The following is a 21269-nucleotide window of genomic DNA, read 5'->3' on the forward strand; positions in this document are numbered from 1 at the left end:
AGAGAGAACAGACAAGTTTATGGAGGGGTCAGTAAATAAACTCATGCTAATACCAGTGCTAATACCTTTCTGCTGATAGAAAATGCTTCCTGAAGCAAACTCTTCTTTTTCCTTTGCATTATTTCATCCCGTTACTGCCAGGTCCATGTGTGCTACACCAGATATAGGTGATTTAAAATGCTCTTTTCCTTATTCCTTTAGCTTTGCCCAGCTCTTTCTGACACAGCAATATACATTTTTTCCAGGATTGTTATCTCCCTTTGCTTGATATGACCTGCCTGAACATATGCTATACCATCTTTGCTACTACAACCCACGAGAAGATCATCGCTCGTCTTCTTCCTGCATTTACTCCTCAGAGTTTTTGGTTTCATCTTCTGACCTAACTGCCTTCCAAACACTCATTTTCCATTGAACAGTGCTATTACCCCACAGAGACTTAAGCAGTGGTGGTCAACCTTGTGTGCACTCTGCACATACAAGCTTAATTGATTGTGCTGGAAATTCTGGTTAAAGAAAACTTGTTGAATTTGATCCTTGGCATGCTTTTCAGAATGTGAATCTTTTTTCATGTTCTTCCCATAATTTAATCTCTCTAGGCCCTTCTAAATTTCTAACACGGACACATTACAGCAAATACTTCATTTTGCTCCTAGGGGAGTATCAGAGTCTGCGCATTGGAAAAAAAAGCCTTTAGTAAGAACACCACATACAAACATTATTTTGCCATTTTGACTAGCATTTCAGGTTGAAACTGAACCAAACCAAAAACCACAACATTATTCTCTTTCCACGAAAGCTCAATAAATCTTTTAGCTCAGTAAATAATGTCTCAACTGTAACAGATAAAATCCACACAGTGTTAGATTAAGTAATTTTTCCATTAAGGGCAGATATTTTGCTGACCCTAGGAATATATTTATTTTTTTATCTCAATATTTGTGTGGCAAAACACAAACTCCTCCAATGACATCCTTGTGTTTAGGCTTTGTATGCTGTTTTTTGTTTGTTTCTGGGCATTATTATTATTATTATTATTATTTAATCTCAGTATGTATGTGGTATAATACACACTCCTCCAATAACCTTCTTGTTTTTTTCTTAATTTTAGTTTTTCTTTATTGGTGGTACACACAGGGGTGGAGATCCTTATGTCATTTGGTACATATACAAATCAGCTCCGAGCCAAAATTCTTTTAAAAGACATCTATATAATTCTGTAATTTATAACCATTAGACTACAATTTATAGCATTTTTCAGAAGGATGAACTATGTAGAAAAATATTCAAAATTTCAGAAAAGAAAACAAAAAGAAGCTACCTACAATAGTTACTGTATTTTCATTAAAGAATCAAAGAATATCACTTATCTCTGAGCTCTCTTTCCACCTGGAAACAGGACTGGATTTTGTTTTATGAGCATTCCATGTCTTAATAAAATAGATATGAGCTTTACAAATTCCCTACAGGAATAAATTAAAGAAAGAGGCTTCCTATATTTGTTATAATCAGTGAAAGGAAATGTTGAAGGTCATACAGCATCTATCAGCAGAGACCACTGCAGACTGTTAGCTAGGAACAGCACTATTTATAATACAGTGCATTTTATTAAAAAGGCCTTGAAATGTTAATTAATTTAACAAAGACCTTCAACCTATGTGTAGTAGGTAAAATTATTCCACAGAATGCAAAACTAACGATGTTTTAGTATCAGGGAAAGATCCAGAGAACTTGGATCACAGTTCTCTAGTCAGACCTAAGATCTCCCAGAAGAGTAATAGCTCAAATATTGTTTGTTCACAGAAAAGAAATTCAGCTTACCTTGCAATGAGTTGAAAATGGAGAAGAGGTACAGGAAGGGCAAAGTTAAGGGACCCCAAGCAAAAAAAGCAAAGCCCCATGTCATGCCCAAGAGGAAGGTCAGGCTGACCACGCTACGGAGGTTCCTCAGGATCTCTTCCTTCAGAGTCCTATTAGTTCTTTTTCCATTTCTCCCGCAGATCTGCACCATCACCACCACAAACATGGCAACATTCAAGAGAAACATGATTCCAAAGTATCCAGCACAAGTCACATAAAAGACAACTTCATTCTTGATCCAGCAGCTGAGAAAAAAAACAACAAAAAACAAAAGGAAACTATGACCATTTTTAGGTAATGCAAAATATCCTCCAATTATTTATATGACTGCAAGTAAAAGCAGCCTGTGTCTTATTCCATTGCTGCAGAGGTAAAATTTCAAGTGAAGCCTTTGTCCATTTTCTGTTTTTAAATAGGATGACGTTCAGTGGCATCTTAATACACTATAGCACATAGTAGCATCTTGTCAGAAATCTGAGTGTTGCCCCTCATTTAGGTAAAACTAATTAAAAGGAAAATCTGATCACAGATACAAGCAGTGGGAATTGCAATCTCATCATGCAACTCAGTACAAGTAGCTTCGCCACCTTTGTCAGTGTGAAGCATAGGATGCTTTAATAACAGAATACTCAAGCTTGGATCTTCAGTGCCAAAATCTGAAGTTTCTGCCACTTCAGCTAAAGGAGAACTCATGGCTCTAAAGAAGAAGCAGTATGGGTAGTCCTTTGAGGTAGCCATTTGATAGTCAGTCATTTGAGAGATGTAGCTTATACCTCTAGCATCAAATGGCTACAATGATTAGCATTATACCTTAATAAAAACCCAGAATGATATTTTATTTATCATGACAAGCTTTGCCAGTCAAGGAACAGAAAATGTGGTAACAGTCATATAAAAACGTTGGTATTTGGAGTTTATTTTTTGGACATTGAGAAAAAAATGTAGAAAGCTAATGACCTACATTGACAAAGGGCTACTTTATTTACAAAGGAAATTATTTTTATTTTACTTCTTTCTTGCTCACACCTAGAATATGCAGTTTTCATTTTAAATAAACCAAAACAGGTATTTTTATTTTTGTGAAACAAAATTTATAATTATTCTTTTGTCAGAAGTGTGTTTGCACCTCACACTAGGTAATGTAGAATTCCCTCTGATTTTTCTTATGTTCTTCTTTTCCTTCAGATTCAAATAATTTAGAAGACAATTTTGTCCACTTTCCTTGTTTTATCCACCTGTGACTTTTCAAAGCAATCTGACCAATGCTTTTTTGTTCTGGTGCTGTTGGTATTTTTTTTTTTTAGATTGTAAATGCTAAATTGTAAGAGATTAAAAGTACTCACAAGTCATCTCCTCCTTGCCCGCCAGCATCTTTGCCATACAATTCTTTGCCATAAATCTGACTTGCATTAGTATTTGTGCTCGATAAAACAATTGCTATCACTAGAGCTGGCAAACCTGTAACAAGAGATAATTGTAGTTAGCTTTCAAATCCCTTAAACTTTCAAAATCACCATGCAAAGCTGAATTACGGATGTTTCCATCACTATTGCTTTAGTATAGAGTATACTGAGGTAGTTCTAGGTCAGAAAACTGTACGGAGAAATAGAGGAAAATAAATCATTTTTTCAAACTGTACCCATGATTAAAGCTTTCAAAGTACTTAATAAGCATTAGTGAATTAACCTCATAATGTTCTTTAAGTTAGGAAATGCTATTTTAATATGTGATAAGTAAGTGATAATTCTCTCAAAGCACTTGAACAAGGGTTCTCATAATAAAGTGAGAAAAAGATTAACAAACTACTAAAAATGAGATTTAGTGGAGGGATGGGATTGGGTTTTTTTTTTGGAGGGATTTTTTTCCAGAGATGCTGATGTCATTTAATTAGGCTGGGAAACCAGGGAAAATGAACTTCATTTCTCCTCTGCTTCTTTCAGCTGTAAATGTCTTCTCTTTTTCTAAAACATTACATATCCTTTACTTAAATGTGTCCAAAAAATGAAGTAAACTGTATATTTTTTATTAATACAGTAAAGGGAATATTTGGGGAAACTAACAGACAACTATGTGGATGAGGACTATGTGCAGAGAGGTTCAGCTCACACTGAACAAATGCACATTTCCTGACATGCCTTATTTTACATGCCTTATCCCTGCAATGACAAAACAGTTTCAAAGGGGAAGAGGTTAATTTGCTTTTCCTACCACTAAGTCCTTGTCTGCTTCTGAGGTTGCCAAAAAGGATGCTAGTTGCCAATGGAAAGACATCAATTATCAGCTGGACTGAGGTCAATGCTCTAGGCATGAGGTTAATGGTTTTGTATTGTATTGTATTATTTCAAACACAATATGTGCATTCAGGAAGAAGGCACAGATTCCTGATATTAAAAAAAAAAAAAAAAGAATAAAAGCTGTGCTGCTTGAGCCTCACAGTATTACATTTTCCAATTCAGTCCTATATTGTACACTGCTTAAGGCAGGCAGGATCTCTCTGTAGTTTAAACACTGCTGAAGCATAGGAAATTTCTGATTCCACCATAGGGTTTGTATTTTTCAGCAAGGAACTTCAACCTCAGTTGAGAGCTTTTTGAAAGTCAATGCAAAGATCCCCATGGGCTTTGTAGTAACTGCAAGGGTTTCTCAATTCAATGTGTGCCATGGTTCTCTTATATGGCTGTAACATGTTGGCCTCTCTGAAAAGACCAGCGTATCCAGTCTACTGCTCCTCCTCAGGCAGAGATAGGCAGTTCTGGTGTGTTTGCATGGAGTTATCCACAGGAACTGTGGTCTTAGTGACACAGAGCACTGGCTCTATGCCGGCACCTTGGGGGGGAGGGAGGGGCAGGGGAAGAAACTATGCTGATTTTGATTTTGCTTTGCATCTTTTATATACCGTCATTTCAAATAACACACTATGTAAAAACTGCATGTACTGAACTCACCCCAGCCAATGATGCAAAACTTCAGTATATAACGCCGTATATAGGTGTTAAACACTTTAACTAGAGCAATGTACATATGAACCGCTTCTAGTCCCATCCATGTAAAGGTGGCCAGAAGAAAAAAGTGCAAAAGTACAGCAACAGCTATGCAGAGGCCATCTATGTCAAATGATGCAATCCAACCATCAAGCAAGAAGGTCAAGTTGAGAAAGAGCAGAGCTGTGCTCAAATTCATCAGAATTTTGGAGGGATAATCTCTTCGCAGCTTCCTAGTGAGAGAAATATAGATGCTTATGATTAATTGGTTTCAACTACCCAAGTTGCTTACAGTAGCTAGGTTTATCAGTTTACAAAATAAATAAAAGTACAGGGATCTCCTCTTAGCCATAAGCTATTGTGGCAACAAGACATAGAGACGTCACAGAATCACAGAATCGCAGAATCACAGAATCACAGAATCGAAGGGGTTGGAAGGGACCTCAAAAGATCATTGGGTCCAACCCCCCTGCCAAAGCAGACTCCTTAGAGCAGGCTGCCCAGGTAGGCGTCCAGACGTGCCTTGAATATCTCCAGAGAGGGAAACTCCAGAGAGGGAGATGTCCTTCTCTGTGATATTGCTGAAGCCTTCAGCTGTATGTTCTAGGGGAAAGCCATCACTTGTTTGGGTTCTTAATGAACTACTTTACTGCCACAATATTTTAGCAGCTGATTTATTATTTATTATTATTAAACTTTCAAATTAAATATAATACAATGCAGTTTGTACCTGAAACAAGAACTGAAGAGACTTAAAAGAAATCTTTCAAAATATAACTGTCCAGAAGATCATCTCTGATCAATTTATATATTAATGTTTGGTTACTTTTTGGAAGATATTGTCCAGTGCTTGCTGTTATTTTCTCTTCCTTCCTTCCTTCCTTCCTTCCTTCCTTCCTTCCTTCCTTATCTTAGGAAGACTGAAGATCAACTTAATTTTCTTTTCTAATTGATACACATTGAAATCTATGAACTGAGGGGCAACTTCAGCCATCTTGGACCAAAATATTATACCATAGGTAATGCAACAGGAATGCAATAATTAGAGGTATCTAGAACTATTTCTGAAGATCTCAGAAGCCTCCCTTTTCTTCCCCCCTTGGAAAGTATCCTTTAGCAGCTACTCTGTTTTGTCCTGCTCCAGGCAGAATTGTTCCTCTGTGTTGATGTGATTCTTTTCACTGTTCACAGAACTGTGTCATTTCAAAACTTTTTCATTCACTTGAATCCCTTGTTGAAATTATTGTAAAACTTCACAAATTAGCTTCATTTTATTTCGCTTCTCCACTTCCTTCTGAAGGGCTCCAGAATGTAATTGTTCAAGTCAGAAATTTTTCTTTTTTATTCAGGACCTACTATGCTCACACAGGCAGGTTTGATTTGGTTTTGTTCTTACAAAAAGCCCGGCTGTGGATTTTATAACACATATCTGATACGGTAGATGTCATACACCCCAAAGAGAAAATTTTGTGATGTATTAGCCTTGTTGCCTGGTCTCAGCAGCACAACACATTAAAAACAAGAGGAGAGAGTCTGAACTTATATGCCCTTGAAAAAAAGTTTCTACTTATACCATTGTGCCCGGGATTCTGCAGTTTTGTGTTTTTTTTTTTTTTGTAAATATACATTTCCCTTCCAAGGCAAATAAAACACGCCAACCATCTAGCTATTTTGTTCATCACAGAGAGGTACTTCCTTTGTGACTTTTTCTGACAGAACCAATACTTACTCAAATGCAATATATGTCAGAAGAGTTGCAGCTGAAAATATAGCAGATATCCCACAGCCTATGTAAGTGATGAAAGTGAGGATCTTGGTATTCTGTGGGTCTATTTCTGTAGTGGTTCGCTGAAGGTCCTATGTGAGACAGGAGGAAGATGTAACAGTTACAGCAAACTCCTTTTTTCATGAGCACAACATTCTTGGTTGGTAATTACACAAGTAAAACTCAAAAACACTGGCAATAACACTATAACCCTGACATTAGGGTTCATGTTTATCAAGTATATTTAGTTTATAGTTGTTACACCTCTCACTTCCTTCCCATAGCTCTTGAAAACATTGTGCTGTAAGTATTATAACTGCTGGGTTAAGCAGATAGACAGAGCCTGATGCTGATCCTTATAATTCAGTACTAGGAATTCAAATGTCCTCCTGTGGAAAAAATTTCCCTCTTCAAACTTTTTAGTTCAGTTACTTATAGACATCTCTTTTTAAGAAGATATTTATGTTGAATATGTATTGAAAATAAAATTTAAAAATATTCATAATGAAATATGCAGAATTCTGGGGAGTTTCTGACATCACTTCTTGTTATTAAAAGTTCGTGAGTCAATGTAGCTAATCATCTATGGGTGAAAGCAAGGGCAAGATATTGCTCTTCATTTTTATAGTCTGTCCTGCAAGCTACAGTTATAAATGTTGGTCAGAAAAATAGTGACAAAGACAACATTTCAAAAACAAACAAACAACCCAAAACTGGAAATGAAGCAGGAACATCTTGAGGATTTTTTTTCCAGTTTTCTCTCCAAATGTAATTGCCACATAGTACTGTCTGAGAATAAATGCCAGTGTTATTTCCTTCTTTAAGGAAAAGAAATAATGAGAATGTTTGGATCTATATTACTGTGGAGTAAATATGAGCAAATACTAGCATATAATGGTGTCTATTCTACAATCAGTATAACTATTATCCCAAGCGAAATCATCTAGCAAAAAAACACCAACAAAAGGCTACAAAACCTGCCATTCTTCATAGAAAAATGAAGGAGCTGTATGCAGTTTTTTACACCCTGTCCCAACCTTATATATATAAAGAGAGTGTTATCTGAAAGCAATTTAATATCTAAGTGAAAGTCAGAAAAGATTATTGAAGTGGAAAAGCAATTAAAACAGTCAAAAATGTGTAAAAAATCTATTGGAACACAGCCCAAATTCAAAGAACTTTTGCCTTATTTCCTAAAGCCACAAAAGCATTCAGGGAGGAGAAGGGACTCATTGAGTATATCCTAAAGAAAGTCCTTTTTTTCCCCATTCAAGGATGAAAAGTGAAACAAGACTGCAATTTAGCTTGCAAAAAGACAAAAAGCTTATGACTATTTCACATTGACATCTGAACATGATGTGAAGAGAGCAGTTCTGTTAGGAAAGCTCTGGAAGGCTGAAAAATCAATGTGTGTAGCTTCCTTGTGCAGTTAAGTCCTATGTGCCACTGCAAAAAGGTAAATCAAAAAGAAATCATTAGGAGTATTGCTCTGATAAAGAGCCAACATTTTTCCTGCAGGCTTTATTTACAGGCCAAAGAATATTAATTTCTCACCAAAAGAAATTTCAGCCTACTTCTGAAGGTTGAAAAATCACTAAATTTTAAGATCAGATTGCAATAATCCATCTTTTTCATGTTGAGATTTTTTTCTTTCAAAAATACATCACACAGGAAAATTGCTGGAGACACCTGAATACTAGAGGAGTCATACTGCTGAGGCTGAAGGTACCTGAAGGTACCTTTGTCCATCTTCTTGATATGCTAAGCTCTACCTACCTCAGCCACTCATCCATTTAAAAGTGAACAGCAAATACGGTTTTACAGATTTTGCAAAAGAAGTTATTACTTTATACTTTTTGACGTTAAAATGATATAAATCTTGTTGGATTTGCAAGCAAAATTTCCAAGGTGCAATTTAGCCCCTTGAATCTCAGTAAGAAGGGGAATTACTGTGCTCTTGTCTTTTCATTGTCATTAACAATTTTGCTGACTGCAGGACATTTCCTGAAAATACGATGCTCTACGTTTTGTTCTGAAACAGCGTCTCAACTTCTTGAGAAAGAAGTGTCTCAACTTCAAGAGAAAATATTTTCTCTTACATTTTTTTTTTTTTTCCCTGTAAATATTCACTGACTTTTTCATTTTGCTAGTGTAGGGGTTAGTACTGAGCCTTGGTTTTACCATCCCTTATTCTGGCTTTGTTTTTCACCTATGTTCCGGTTTTGAAGTTGGGTATTATAATATGCTATTTGTATTTTGGTATCACTCAGAAGTCTCAGCCAGAAGTCTTCTTACAGGCACATTTCAATATCTTAAAATTTTATAATTGCTCACTTCTTCTTTCATTTTCTTTATTGATTACCTTATCCTTGAATACTTATCAATAGGCACTTTGTTATAAAAAAACCCAAAACACTATATGATTATAATGATCAATAACAGAGAAAGTGTTTTAAGATTAAAATAATTTACAAAAAGAATATCATATCAAACATGAATCAAGAAAGTTGTCTTGGCCCAAGAGAAATACTACATTGCGATTCCTAGGAAAGATAACTTAGTGAACAATGAGAGTTTGCTTACCATTAGGACCCCAAAGTGTGTGAGGTGGTTGCATAAACAAACTGTCTCATTTTCATTGGATTCTGCTTGCACTTTGCAACCCGTAGGGTTCCAGCCACCGTTGCCACCTGTGGAAAGGAAACAAGAGAAACCATACTTTCCAACAAACTTGTATCGTTCTTTCATTGGATTCCTCACTTCATCTTGTGCAAACACAGAAATGCATATATAATAAACATATAATACCACTGAATATTAAGAAGTCAGTAAATAAGAAACTGTTAGGTTTCATAGTTTTTTAGAAAATTCCACCAGACGTGTCTCAATAATGGCCTACTGAGCAGAAGCAACAGTTGGAGATTTATAATAAAGGTAGGGAGATTTTTGGTTATTGATGGATGAATAAGACCCATGTGTATCATGCATTAAGACACACCTTAGTTTTACCCAACAATATAATTGTTTTAGAACTTCCTTTTACCACCATGATGCGATGTCTGCACATACTGCCCTCCTATTCACATATCCCCAGGCACAAGAAAGCAGAGGCCTAGGAACAGAGGGTCCTACCCTTGCTCTCTGCAATATGTAATGTAAGTCAGTGTGGATAGAGAGAAACTTTATATACAGATTTAAAAATTACATTTATTAATTTATATATTATATACATATAATATATTAATATATTATATATTAATATAAGCATATAAACATTGTAGTAAATATAAATATGTATATTATATATAATATATCAATATATACATATATTATATATGTATGTATATGAAATTACATGTATTAATTAATAAATGCAGATTTAAAATATTAACTGAATTTACATAAAAAACCTTTAGTAAGAATATTTAACATCTTCTGTTACTAGTGACCTTACTAAACAGAAGAAATTATACAGTTTAAAGATTTATCTAACTCTGCAAAGACTAATAGAGAAGTAAAAAGGATCAAGACCGAGACTGATTATACAACTTAGACACCTTTTTTTCCCAGTGTAAAAGAAATGACAATATTTTTAAACTTACCATTTTTATTCATATCCCAGAAGACACAGGTAGGCTTAGGATCTTCCTAAGAACACATGCAAAAGTAGACCTTTTATACCTCTTCAGATATAAATCTCATCAACATGCATACTTTTGCAGCAGACGTTTTACTACATATCTTTTCATTTGATGAGCAGTAGAAAAAATATTATTTTGGACTAGTGAAATTTTGTCTAGTGTTAAACCAGACCTTATTCTCCTTAAAAAGACATTTACCCTAATTATAAATCATAGAGCATTGTTCATCTTCAGTGTTCCTTTTCCACATCCTCAGAATGAGAAAGTTTTATTGTCTCACTAAAGTTATCCATGAGTATGATGTCTTTACAGAGCTTAAATATATTTAACTGTTTACTTCCTCGTGAGTTCTTAGTGAATTCTTAATGTAAATGGCCTCAGAACTCTGCAAAAGCCTGCTGAACCTTAGTGGAGGTTGTTGTGCCTCACCTTAAAATAATCATTATAATGAAATGTAAGGTGAAGTTATGTGAAGATTATGAACCAGGTTCTCATTCCATGAACAACATTCTTAGGTATTACATGCCAACTTCTTTCTTAGTTTCTTTAGTGCTATTGTCTCTTTTGCAGTAGCTACTGACAACTGTTTTTTATGAATTTTTATGTTTTAACTGAAACAGCATGAGCCAAAAGGTTGTATTTGGACTTTATTTCTGTAAATTAATTGTAGTCATCTTTTTTAAATGGGGTTCTTTCCATTCTTCATTTGCAGGAAACCATATAACAACAAAACCTTGGGGAACTATTAAAAAAGAAATTTCATTATGGTCAAAGAATTTAAGTCATTTTAACATTCCAGTGTAAAAAGTAGTGTCCCTGGTCATGAACGTGGTCACAAACTGGTCGTGAACAATGGTTTTATCTAGAATTATTTGCACAAATTGCTTGTGAGTGGCAGAATCAATAGTCTTTCAGATAAATGCTAAAACATGAATGGATTGGGAATGTTTGAGGATGGAGAAGTTATTTATTTTTGTTTTTTCTTTTCTTATTTAATTTTGTTTCAGAGATTTTATTTCCATTTGGGTTTACATTCAATATATATAGTCAAAATCCACTGAAAGCAATGAAGCTATATGCACAGCCTTTACTATATACAATCTACATTCCTGTTCCTCTGAATAATCAGTCTCTTCTTACTTGAGTTTTGGTATGCTTAATTGTAATCTTCACATAATCCTGAAGATCCCGAATAGTTATGTTTCCAATACTGCATGCCACAACAAAACTGGTCAAGTTGGCAGGAGTTTCTGCATCCTTTAAAAGATTCAGAAAAATATAAAAAATGCTTACACAGCACATAACATAAAAGCCAGAATACAGTTTTATTTTTGCAGCATGCCAGAATAAATAAACTGTCAGCATTTCTACAATTTCAATCATGTAATATAAGAACACTTTGTTTATAAAACCAAATTCTGGATTTGCCTCATGGAAGTTTCCCTATTTTCTTTAAAGTCACAAATACATTTGGACATTATTATAAAGAAAGGTTAGAAGGTATACTTTCCCCTTTAATCTTTTTGTCTGATGACACCAACTCAAACAATGTGGCAGATATGATTAACATATTTCCCTTAAAACAATGAAATAGCTTTCTTATCTTATTGTTGCTATCCTTTTTACTAGGTGTACAGTTTTTGAAGAATAACCTCTTTTCTGTGTATAGTTGCTAAGTCATCCTCCATCTTACAATTAAAGACCAAGAAGTAGTAAACAAATCCAAAGCAATGCTAGACACTTCTGTGGGAATTTAAATAGAAGACAGATGATACCAATACCATTTATAACCTACAGTGAAAAAACTATCAAGTTGAGAATTTTCCAGAAGAGAATTTTTCCTTGGAATCTGATGATTTATTAAAATGGAAGTGTTTTACAAGTAGAATTTTCCTTTGAAGAATTTGCATTAAAGTCTGAATAGCTATAAGCCTAGTTGGCCTTATGGGAAACCAGGAAGCTTCTAGTACACTACCTGCTGCAGTTGCCTAAAATATGTGTCCACTTTAGAGGCTTTAAGGTATCCTCCCTGGTCTCCAGCTGGTCTGTTACAGGTTCACTGCCATATCTGTCAGGCAGTACTTGGGGTGTTGCAAAAGGCATTGTTCTCCTTTGTTTGGGGAACGGATGCCTACTCCTGCACTAGGATGAGCTGTGTCACACCTTATCTGTGTCCATTCCTTTCCATTGACTGGCATTGAGGGCAGCTTATGGACAACAGTTTAGGTGTAAGTATCTATTCTGAACACACCTACCATAGGTGAAATGAGTCTCACCCTGAATAGCTTAACCATCAGATTTTAATGAATGACAGGATAAAGCTTGAGAGCGTTTTATCAGTTGCAACTGAAGAAAAAACACAAAAAAACCCAGTGCTGTAAAGTATGATGTTTCATTGTTATAGTGAATGTTTATAGAAAATACAGCTAATAACTGTGGGACATTATTGAAATTGGAATAAATATATTTGTGGAATAATTTTATACTAATGCATAAAGTTATGGGGTTTGAGACAGCATGTCAATTTTCTTTTTGAGACTGTCATTAGTCTTTTTTTTAGACTTTATTTTTACACTTACTAAAATGTGATTTTCACACATTTTAATTAATCTTATTGAACATCACACATGAACAATTTAAAAACCACACAAAATACTGTAGGGAATTTTAGTTGTAATATTCCTTCCTTCCTTCCTTCCTTCCTTCCTTCCTTCCTTCCTTCCTTCCTTCCTTCCTTCCTTCCTTCCTTCCTTCCTTCCTTCCTTCTTTCTTTCTTTTTTTCTCTTTTTTTCTTTCTTTCTCTTTCTTTCTTTCTTTCTCTCTTTCTTTCTTTCTTTCTTTCTTTCTTTCTTTCTTTCTTTCTTTCTTTCTTTCTTTCTTTCTTTCTTTCTTTCTTTCTTTCTCTCCTCTTTCCTCTTTCTCTCTTCTTTCTCTCTCTCTTTCCTTTCTCTCTTTCTCTCTCTCTTTCTCTTTCTTTCTCTCTCTCTCTCTTTCTTTCCTTTTTGCTTCTCAGTGAATAATTAAGTATCACTTAAAAACTTATTCTAGTACAATTAAAGGACACATTTTGACTTTGTATGATTTTATGCCATTATGACAATCATATATCTATATTCTCCTGGTTTCTTTATTAAATATATTCATCTTGTTTTTCTTAGAAGTGGCCTTAAAATGAATACTATTTTAAATAGTTAAAGATACTTCAGGGTGTATTTTAGAAGGCAACTGAGGGTCATGAGTATTTTCTTACCTAGACTATCTTAAGAATCTGGATACACTGCCAATAGAAATGATAATATAGGGACAACACAATACTACAGGGTTCTCCGGATGAACAAGAGCCAAAGGTCATTTTAAATACTAATGGGAAAACAAACTGAAGCCTTCTGAGGCTTAGCCTGCAGTTCACTATGAAACAATGTTTCCCTATTAATTAACTTCTTTTTTTTTTTTTCAGGAAAATTGTGGTTTTGGTTGTTTTTTTTTTTTCAAGCTGTGAAACTCTTCTTATTTTTTTTTTTGACATTAACCATGCAGGAAGTATTTATAATTACCATGTGATGGGACCCAAAGGAGAAAAATAGCAAATCCACCTGTATCCCTTCTGTTTTCAGACACAAATATTGCTGTCCTTATTCCATAACCAGGTTGTCTTTAAATACATCCGGATAACATTAAAAAATGGTGTGCTTATGAGAACAGTTGAAAAGAACAGTATGTATAGAAAAAAAAATGTTCTCTGGACAGAGACCAGCAGTTCAGAGTTTCAAACTGGATATAAGTAGTCCATTGGACAAGACTGTCAATCAATTCTTTCAAGGAAAAGAGAAAGAAAGAATATTTAGCTGTATTACACACCAAATTCCCAGCTGATATAAAAGAACCCAACTCCACTGAACATCAAGCACCTATATCAATGCATTTTTATGGAAGATGTGGCCTTTAAAAGGTTTCGGTACTTTACACTGATTATAATCAGCTTGGATCTAGCTTGCTGTTTATTACTCTGAAAAAAGTTTATCTCACATGTGAAAAGAATGTGCACTCACATTGCTCACTCTAATTCAATGTGGATGCTATGGCTATTTTGTCACTCTGATGTCCCTAATGCCCTAATGCCTACATTTGCTATCACCAGCTCATTCCTCTAACTCATGAAATGCTGTGAAATTACATTACAGGAAACTTTTGGCAGCTGCTTTTGACTCATCCTAGCTGAAACTACTTCAAACTCATTAAAGTTTACCTGAAAAAGGCCATTCTTATTGAAGAAAGTAAATTGAGCCCTCGATATAATTTCAAAGTCATCTTGACTTAAATTCTTCAGTAAACTTGGTGGCAGAACAACAGAAGCAAAGGCATTTGTCTGGTCCTTGTCAAAGTCTATCTGTTAAATAAAAACAGCAGAAGAAAAGAACATGTTCAAACAAAAAGTAAGCCATCTACTGTGAACAGCTGGGTTCAGACCCTTCTTGACAATATCTAAAACATGGGACTAGAACCTTCAACATTAATTTTACCTGTACCTATGCAAAAACTAATTCAATCAAAAAAAAAAAAAAAGGCTTAGGATTTTTTTTCACTCTTGCAGTATGAGATTAATCTTCTGCTGCACAAAATTTGTAAATAAAACAAATGAACAAATAAAAAACCCTCCTCCACTGCTATAAAGATGATTTGGAAATACTAATATGGCGATAATGGCAGACATAATAATTTTCAGTAACTGTCAGAATACATTTCCTTATACCAAACAATGTTGAGAAGAGGAAAATATGCTCTGAATCCTTCTTTCCTGAGTTGTACTTTTTTTTTTTTTTTGACTTGATTTGAACATCTGAATTAATTTTCTTATTAATTTTTCTAGTTTCTCTGTTAAAGAAGGGAGACTTTAAAGTAATAATTGGTGTCACCTCTCTACATCTATGCAAACTCATATTTCATTAGCTTTCACACAGCAATTCTCTGACTGCATACACTTACACCATGGCAAACTCAAGGTGTGCCACCCTATCCATCAAAGGTAGAGGAGTAAGCCGTCTAACACTGGCTCTATTATAAAAGTGTTCAATAATTTTACTGCAAGATAGGAAATTCACACTCCTGACTTCTTCTGAGGCAACTGTTATTTATGCCTTTCATGATCAATCATATGATACTAAAAGCAACATTAGCTAAGAGAAAGTTACAAGTTATAGGCTACTGTTTTATTTAAATTCTAAATTTAAATTTTCACTGACTTACTGTGATGAACAGGCACCACTGGAAATTAATAACAAGTAGTTCATAAATATCTCCTAACAAAGCTAAATGCACTCGAATAAAAGGTTTTCAAGGTATAATTCTGCCACATTAAACAGAAAGTGTGCATGTGATAAAGATGTCCCATTAGGTACTGTCTGCAAATGGAGTGGAAGAGGCTTCTGTGAAGAAGTATGGATATATTACAGGAACAATTTAATAATATGAATCACTAAAAGCTAACTTAGCCAAAGTTTTGGCAAGAAACATAAAGACACAAGGGACTAAAATAGAATCTTTCCAAATTGCTATGGATACATTTGCTTGATATCTATGAAAGAAAATCTGGAAACACTCTGACATACAGTTTGAAGAGTTTAATGATCCCTGATGAGCCTGGTCATCACATCACTGGTGAAAAGACTGGGCTTTCACAAGGGAATCTCCATACAGCAGGGATAGCAAGTATCTTTCCTGATATGCATGGAAAATATAATCTGTGACCACAGCTGCTGCTGACTTTTCTGGTAGGAAGGATGCTAAGAATTCTCAATCAACTGTTGGAAATGTAGAAGTCTGAGAACAAACTCGTGTTCCAATAGGAACATTATAAATAATTTGACGGAGTTTGGATTTTGTGATTATTTAGACAGTGCTGTAATAAATGATTCCAGGGCAAGAAAATTCCTGGATGTCCTCAAGACACAGATGGTAATTCTTATTATATGTGCAAACATCCCAAACCTTATTTCAGAATTTTTCCTTTCCTCTTTCCATAAATACAGAATGAAATCTGGAGAACTGTTCCTTTGATAACAATCAAAGAACAATCACTTATCGAGCTTCATTAATACGAGAACTAAACAAAAGTAGATTTAAAATCAACAAGCATTTCAAATAAAATTGATTCAAAGAAAGTTTAGCCTAAACTTCTATGAATATAAATATGAGAAAACTCATACATTAAATCTTTTTGCATCTATTTAAACCAGAAATTGACTTTAATTCTGAAGTCTACATAGCAAATAAAAGGCCGATAGCCTATACTACTACTATTAAACAATGTCTTTATTATTTTTTTTGGTTTTTATAGTACATTGTACTTCTTAAATTATGATACATTTACTGGGATTGTTGTTTTGCCAATTTGCTACAGGAATAAATTTGGTCTATTAGATACTTATACTCTAGTGTTTAGTCTTTTACCGATATCATAATGCCATGTTTTCTCTCAATTCAGATTTGGGTCCTCTGGCCCTAATTATTATTGTTATTATTTTTTTTCCCCCGTCTAATATTTTCTGTATTTTTCTCCAAGTAAAGCTCACTGTATTTTAATGATTAGACTCACAGGAGTTTGTGATTACATTACTTCTATCATAGACATATATAACTATGAAAAATACATTGGACTAAATTTTTAAAAGTACTTATGTTTTTTATATGCAAACAGGCATGTACTGAAATTGTTTTAAAAAGTCCAGGCACCTCTTTGCTACAGATTTCCACAGAACCTTTAGAAAAATCCCAGCAGATGCTCATGTATATCTTGAATGTTATTTCATAGCTGTTAGGTGTCTGTGCATTTTCATTTGTGAAAAAAGATGAAAAAATATTTTGAGGTCATGGCAAATATGTAACAATGTCTAGGCAATGTAGCACTGAAGACCTGTCCTTTGATTTTTCGTATGTCTGGGCTGATTGGTCAAGCTCCATGTGAATGTCTTGAACTCCCTTGGACTTCCCAAATGGCACAAGTCTATGAACCTACATGTGGATGAGTGATCAGCTTTAGGCCTCTGCAGTAGGTGTTTACACTATACTGTTGAACACCTGTTGTACCTGCAGAAAGCTACATGTAGGTATCTACGTTTATCTGTATTGTTCTAAACATGAAACTCATCAATGGTGTTTTTACCATACAATGAGTAATACATTAGACTGTTAAAGATTATTTTCCCTTTTAACTGGAAAAGATAAAATCTATTCTGGATTTGTAAGCAAATTATTTTTCATCTGTATGGATTGTGTAGGTTCACCCATGTTTCCTGCCACTCAAGGATATACTGCATTAATCTGCTTGGATGATTGTAGGAAAAGGGAACTAGAAAGTAGGGGGAGAATTGGGAGTTGTAAATGGTTTTATATTAATCACAGTAAACATCCTTGGCACATTTCATATTCAAACTGCTCATACCATACCTGGAAATCAGATGCATTATTTTGTGGGCTGACACTGAAAGTAGAACCTTTGAATGAAGTTGAGTTTATAGCAGACACTCCAAGTGCGAGGTTTCGTGTTGAAATACTCATGGATGGTCCGGTGAACTGGATTTTTAAAGCTAAGGCATCGATGGTTTTTAGAGCTCTAAAAACAGAAGTAAAATTATTTTTAAAATTGAATAAAAAATGATAATAATAAAACAATGGTCATGTGTGCTCTATATGTATGCTCTCCACGTTAAGGCTATCCTCTGTGTTTCTGTCACCCACCTCTATATTCACAAGGAGACTGTTGGGCTGTAAATTTACATGTCTGTTGAACACAAAAGGTTTTGATTGACAGAAAGTATCCAACTACATATCACTGGTCCTGAAATAATCTTCCAACAATACTTAAATCTGTTCTGTGTCATTCATCAGCAGACTTCTTTTCCATACTTTGTTATGCATGTTAATTTTAGCACAAGAAGAAATATCTGTTTTTCTTATTTGATTTTTTTTTCATAGAAATAAGAAAAGTTTTCTTTTCTTTACTGCAATTGTTTCTCTATATATGGAAAAAAGTTGCTCTTGAAAACTTTTCTGAAACACAGAAATACTTACTCTGAAGATGATGCTGCCAATACACTGTCTGAACTGTTTAGAATATTGGAAAAAATTGTCACCACAGTAGAACCCAGAGATTCATCAATTTCTTCATCATTCACAATTTTTTTGAGCTTCTGGACAACATCATTTACTTTGTCTGAGGTTAGCTGCTGCCCTTCACCAGTGAGATTCAGAAGCTGATTGGCAATATCAGCTGCATTTTCTGTAAGTGTACACATAACATGAATCAAAAAGAGAAAAAAAGGAAAGTGAGGAATAAAATGTATATATATACATATATATATATATATTGTTTTTTTCTCCTTATCCTCTATCCTCTTTTTTACTGAGAAAAACAACTTCTGTTTCCCTCTTGAAGTGGAACAAATGTATCCCAAAGTCACGATTACTTACAAAATATTCACTCTTTTAAACTTAGGGGAGAAAGTCCAACTCCATGGTGAATGTTACCGGTTCCTTCATGAGTCTGAACTCTTAATCAGAGAGCTGACAAGCACAACACACAAGCAAATTTCATCAGAAAAACCTTCCTGATCAGGAAAGTTTGAAATTGTGTCCTGTGGCAAAGCATTAGTGTAAAGTGCTTGTTAGACTATGTTTGGTGACACTTGGATAGAAAAATAATGTAAGTAGTAATATTGTGCAACATCAAAATATTTATGGGATAATCACAAATAAGATTTGGAAAGAACATCAGCCTTCTGTCTGCATCTGTGTTTTTGTTGTTGTTGTTGCTTTTAATGTTGTATTTTATAATGTGGCTTTAGCTACATTTACTGTAGAATGTTCATTCTACAATAAAAAATGTTTTCATATAACCTGACTGTAAATACTCATCACAATCAACTAAGCTAGGTAGCCAGGCTTCCCACGAATCTCTACCAGTGGAGAACGAAAAAGAGGCTTCTCCAAGAAAGCAACGCAGAACAGCAGCTTATTAGCTATATTGGCTATATTAGCTAACAGCAGCTTAAAGCTATTTAGCTTTGAATTACCTTTGAGAATATCTCCCTCCTCTCTAACTCTGGCACTAAAATAGGGGGCCATAAATAGTTCTCTGTTTATTTTATTATTTCTTTAAATGCCAGAATGACATCAAAGGGTATTTTTCAAATGAAGAATAAATTTGAAAATGTCTGATCATAAGTTCACAGAAAAGAGTGAGTCTATGAAAAAGACTTTACATTGGTATCTACAGGCATTGGAAATTTTTAAAAGAATTTCTGAACCTAAATATCAAATCAGGGCAAGCTACCATCTGCCTCCATTCTTGCTTAAATTACCTAAAGAGTTTGATTTATTTCATTAATTGATATCCAGAGCTTTGCATTGATGGGCTGAATTCAATTTGGTACACTTCCCTAGAGTTTAAACACTTTGCACTGATTTTTTAGAAAGATTTAGCATAAATGGGGAAGATGTTACTTAGTGTAACTTCCTTATACTAGGTAGAAAACAAAGTACACAAAACTATTATTTTAGCCAAAGATTAATATGCGTACACTTACCCGTGCAGTTTCTAAGATCTGGTTGGCCCCAGTATGATGTATAATTCTGCAGACCCAAATAGCTAAAGAAGAAAGATGACAATAGCAACATTATGTAAATGTTTTGTAATTGTTTTGTAGGTGTCATAGTGGTACAATACTCTCTATTCACAAATTTCCTAGCAACACAGCCCCAACTGAAATGAAATATGTATGCTAGACAGTGGAAATATGTGACTTGTGAAGTGACAGTGTTGAGAAAAAACAAAAACAAAAACAAAAACAAAAAAACACACACACACAACAGTTCTTTTGGACAGATTCCCAGATGATTCCTATGCTGACTTGGTAAACTGACTGCATCATTCTGGTCTTCTATTTCAGAAACGACACAAGTGTTGAAATAAACTATTAAGTCCCTATTGTGGCCTAATCAGATGTTGTTTCTATAATTTTTCTTTGATATAAATAGCTTTGATCAGGTCATTAGCAAGTGGTAATAGCTCTCAGAAGAACATGAACAGGAGCTATGAGTAGACAGAAACTTATGCCACCTGTGAAAACCAGAGAAGGTCATCACCAGGTCCAGGTCCAAGGTGAGTGGCAGACATAAAGAGACAATATATTTTTTCTGAATGCTTTTTCTATAAAACTTTACCATAGAAAACTACTCAGGTATGGTTCCAAAATTAAACATTTTTCCCTAGGTTTTCTTTTTTGGACAATCATGCCACCATACTATGGCAAAGGTAGGATGGAGAAAGGCAAAAAGTTATCCTTGATAACACATGAGAGAATAAAGATATTCCTCAGTTGATCACCTTTATTGTAACAGTGCACTAGCTACTCAGGGAAGCACAGGGCTAGAAGACACCATTGGTACAGCTTCCTTTTTTTTTCTCAGAGAAAAACACACCACACCGGTGCTCCATATTGGCAAAAACTAGTGGGGGCAGTGGCATGGAAAGCATATCACAGTGCAGAGCACAGTAGTATTCTTTTTAAAAAAGTGCTGCACACAGACTATCAGTGGTATTGTTTATACCACAAATGAAAAATAAAGATAAGTAACACTGGGGCAGCAAAGGCCAGAAGCCTTAATTTTTAATGATTCTGAGGCTCTACACTACTTACTTTACAGCAAACTTTGGTCAATCAGAATCTAGCAGTTCTTGTGTAAGATTAAGAAACTGAGGAAGTGAGTTAGTTAAATGTAGTTGCTGGTTGCTTTCCTGTTTGGCACAGAACCTCAAAGCTGATTCATATCCATGTTGCCATATTGTTTGCAAAAAGTAAAAAATCTGGTCTTCTCAGAACATGTTCCAGATGTAATGTGGGTGGATGAGACTACTGTGTTGCATTTAATTGTGATCATCCTAAATACTGAAGAGATTAATTAATATTGCATCATTGCCATATTCAAGGCACTCAAAGGAGATCAAAGCTGTATTGTTTTAGTAAT

General features: G+C 34.6%; 1 protein-coding gene across 8 annotated transcripts in view; it reads right to left on the reverse strand.

The window, feature by feature from the left end:
* The window catches only part of ADGRG6 (adhesion G protein-coupled receptor G6), a 121204-nt gene that overhangs the window by 11903 nt on the left and 88032 nt on the right, over positions 1-21269 (reverse strand). For all 8 annotated transcript variants that reach the window (XM_080588072.1, XM_080588073.1, XM_080588060.1 and 5 more), the window contains 11 exons: positions 19829-19890; positions 18315-18522; positions 17691-17856; positions 14494-14634; positions 11388-11504; positions 10209-10254; positions 9190-9296; positions 6571-6698; positions 4806-5074; positions 3204-3318; positions 1822-2105 (listed from right to left, as the gene is read on the reverse strand). In XM_080588072.1, the coding sequence (XP_080444198.1) occupies positions 1822-2105; positions 3204-3318; positions 4806-5074; positions 6571-6698; positions 9190-9296; positions 10209-10254; positions 11388-11504; positions 14494-14634; positions 17691-17856; positions 18315-18522; positions 19829-19890 (1643 nt within the window). The remainder of the gene's footprint in view (positions 1-1821; positions 2106-3203; positions 3319-4805; positions 5075-6570; positions 6699-9189; positions 9297-10208; positions 10255-11387; positions 11505-14493; positions 14635-17690; positions 17857-18314; positions 18523-19828; positions 19891-21269) is intronic.

The sequence above is a fragment of the Anser brachyrhynchus genome (assembly GCF_964034855.1).
Source record: "Anser brachyrhynchus genome assembly, chromosome: 3".
NCBI classification, from domain to species: domain Eukaryota; kingdom Metazoa; phylum Chordata; class Aves; order Anseriformes; family Anatidae; genus Anser; species Anser brachyrhynchus.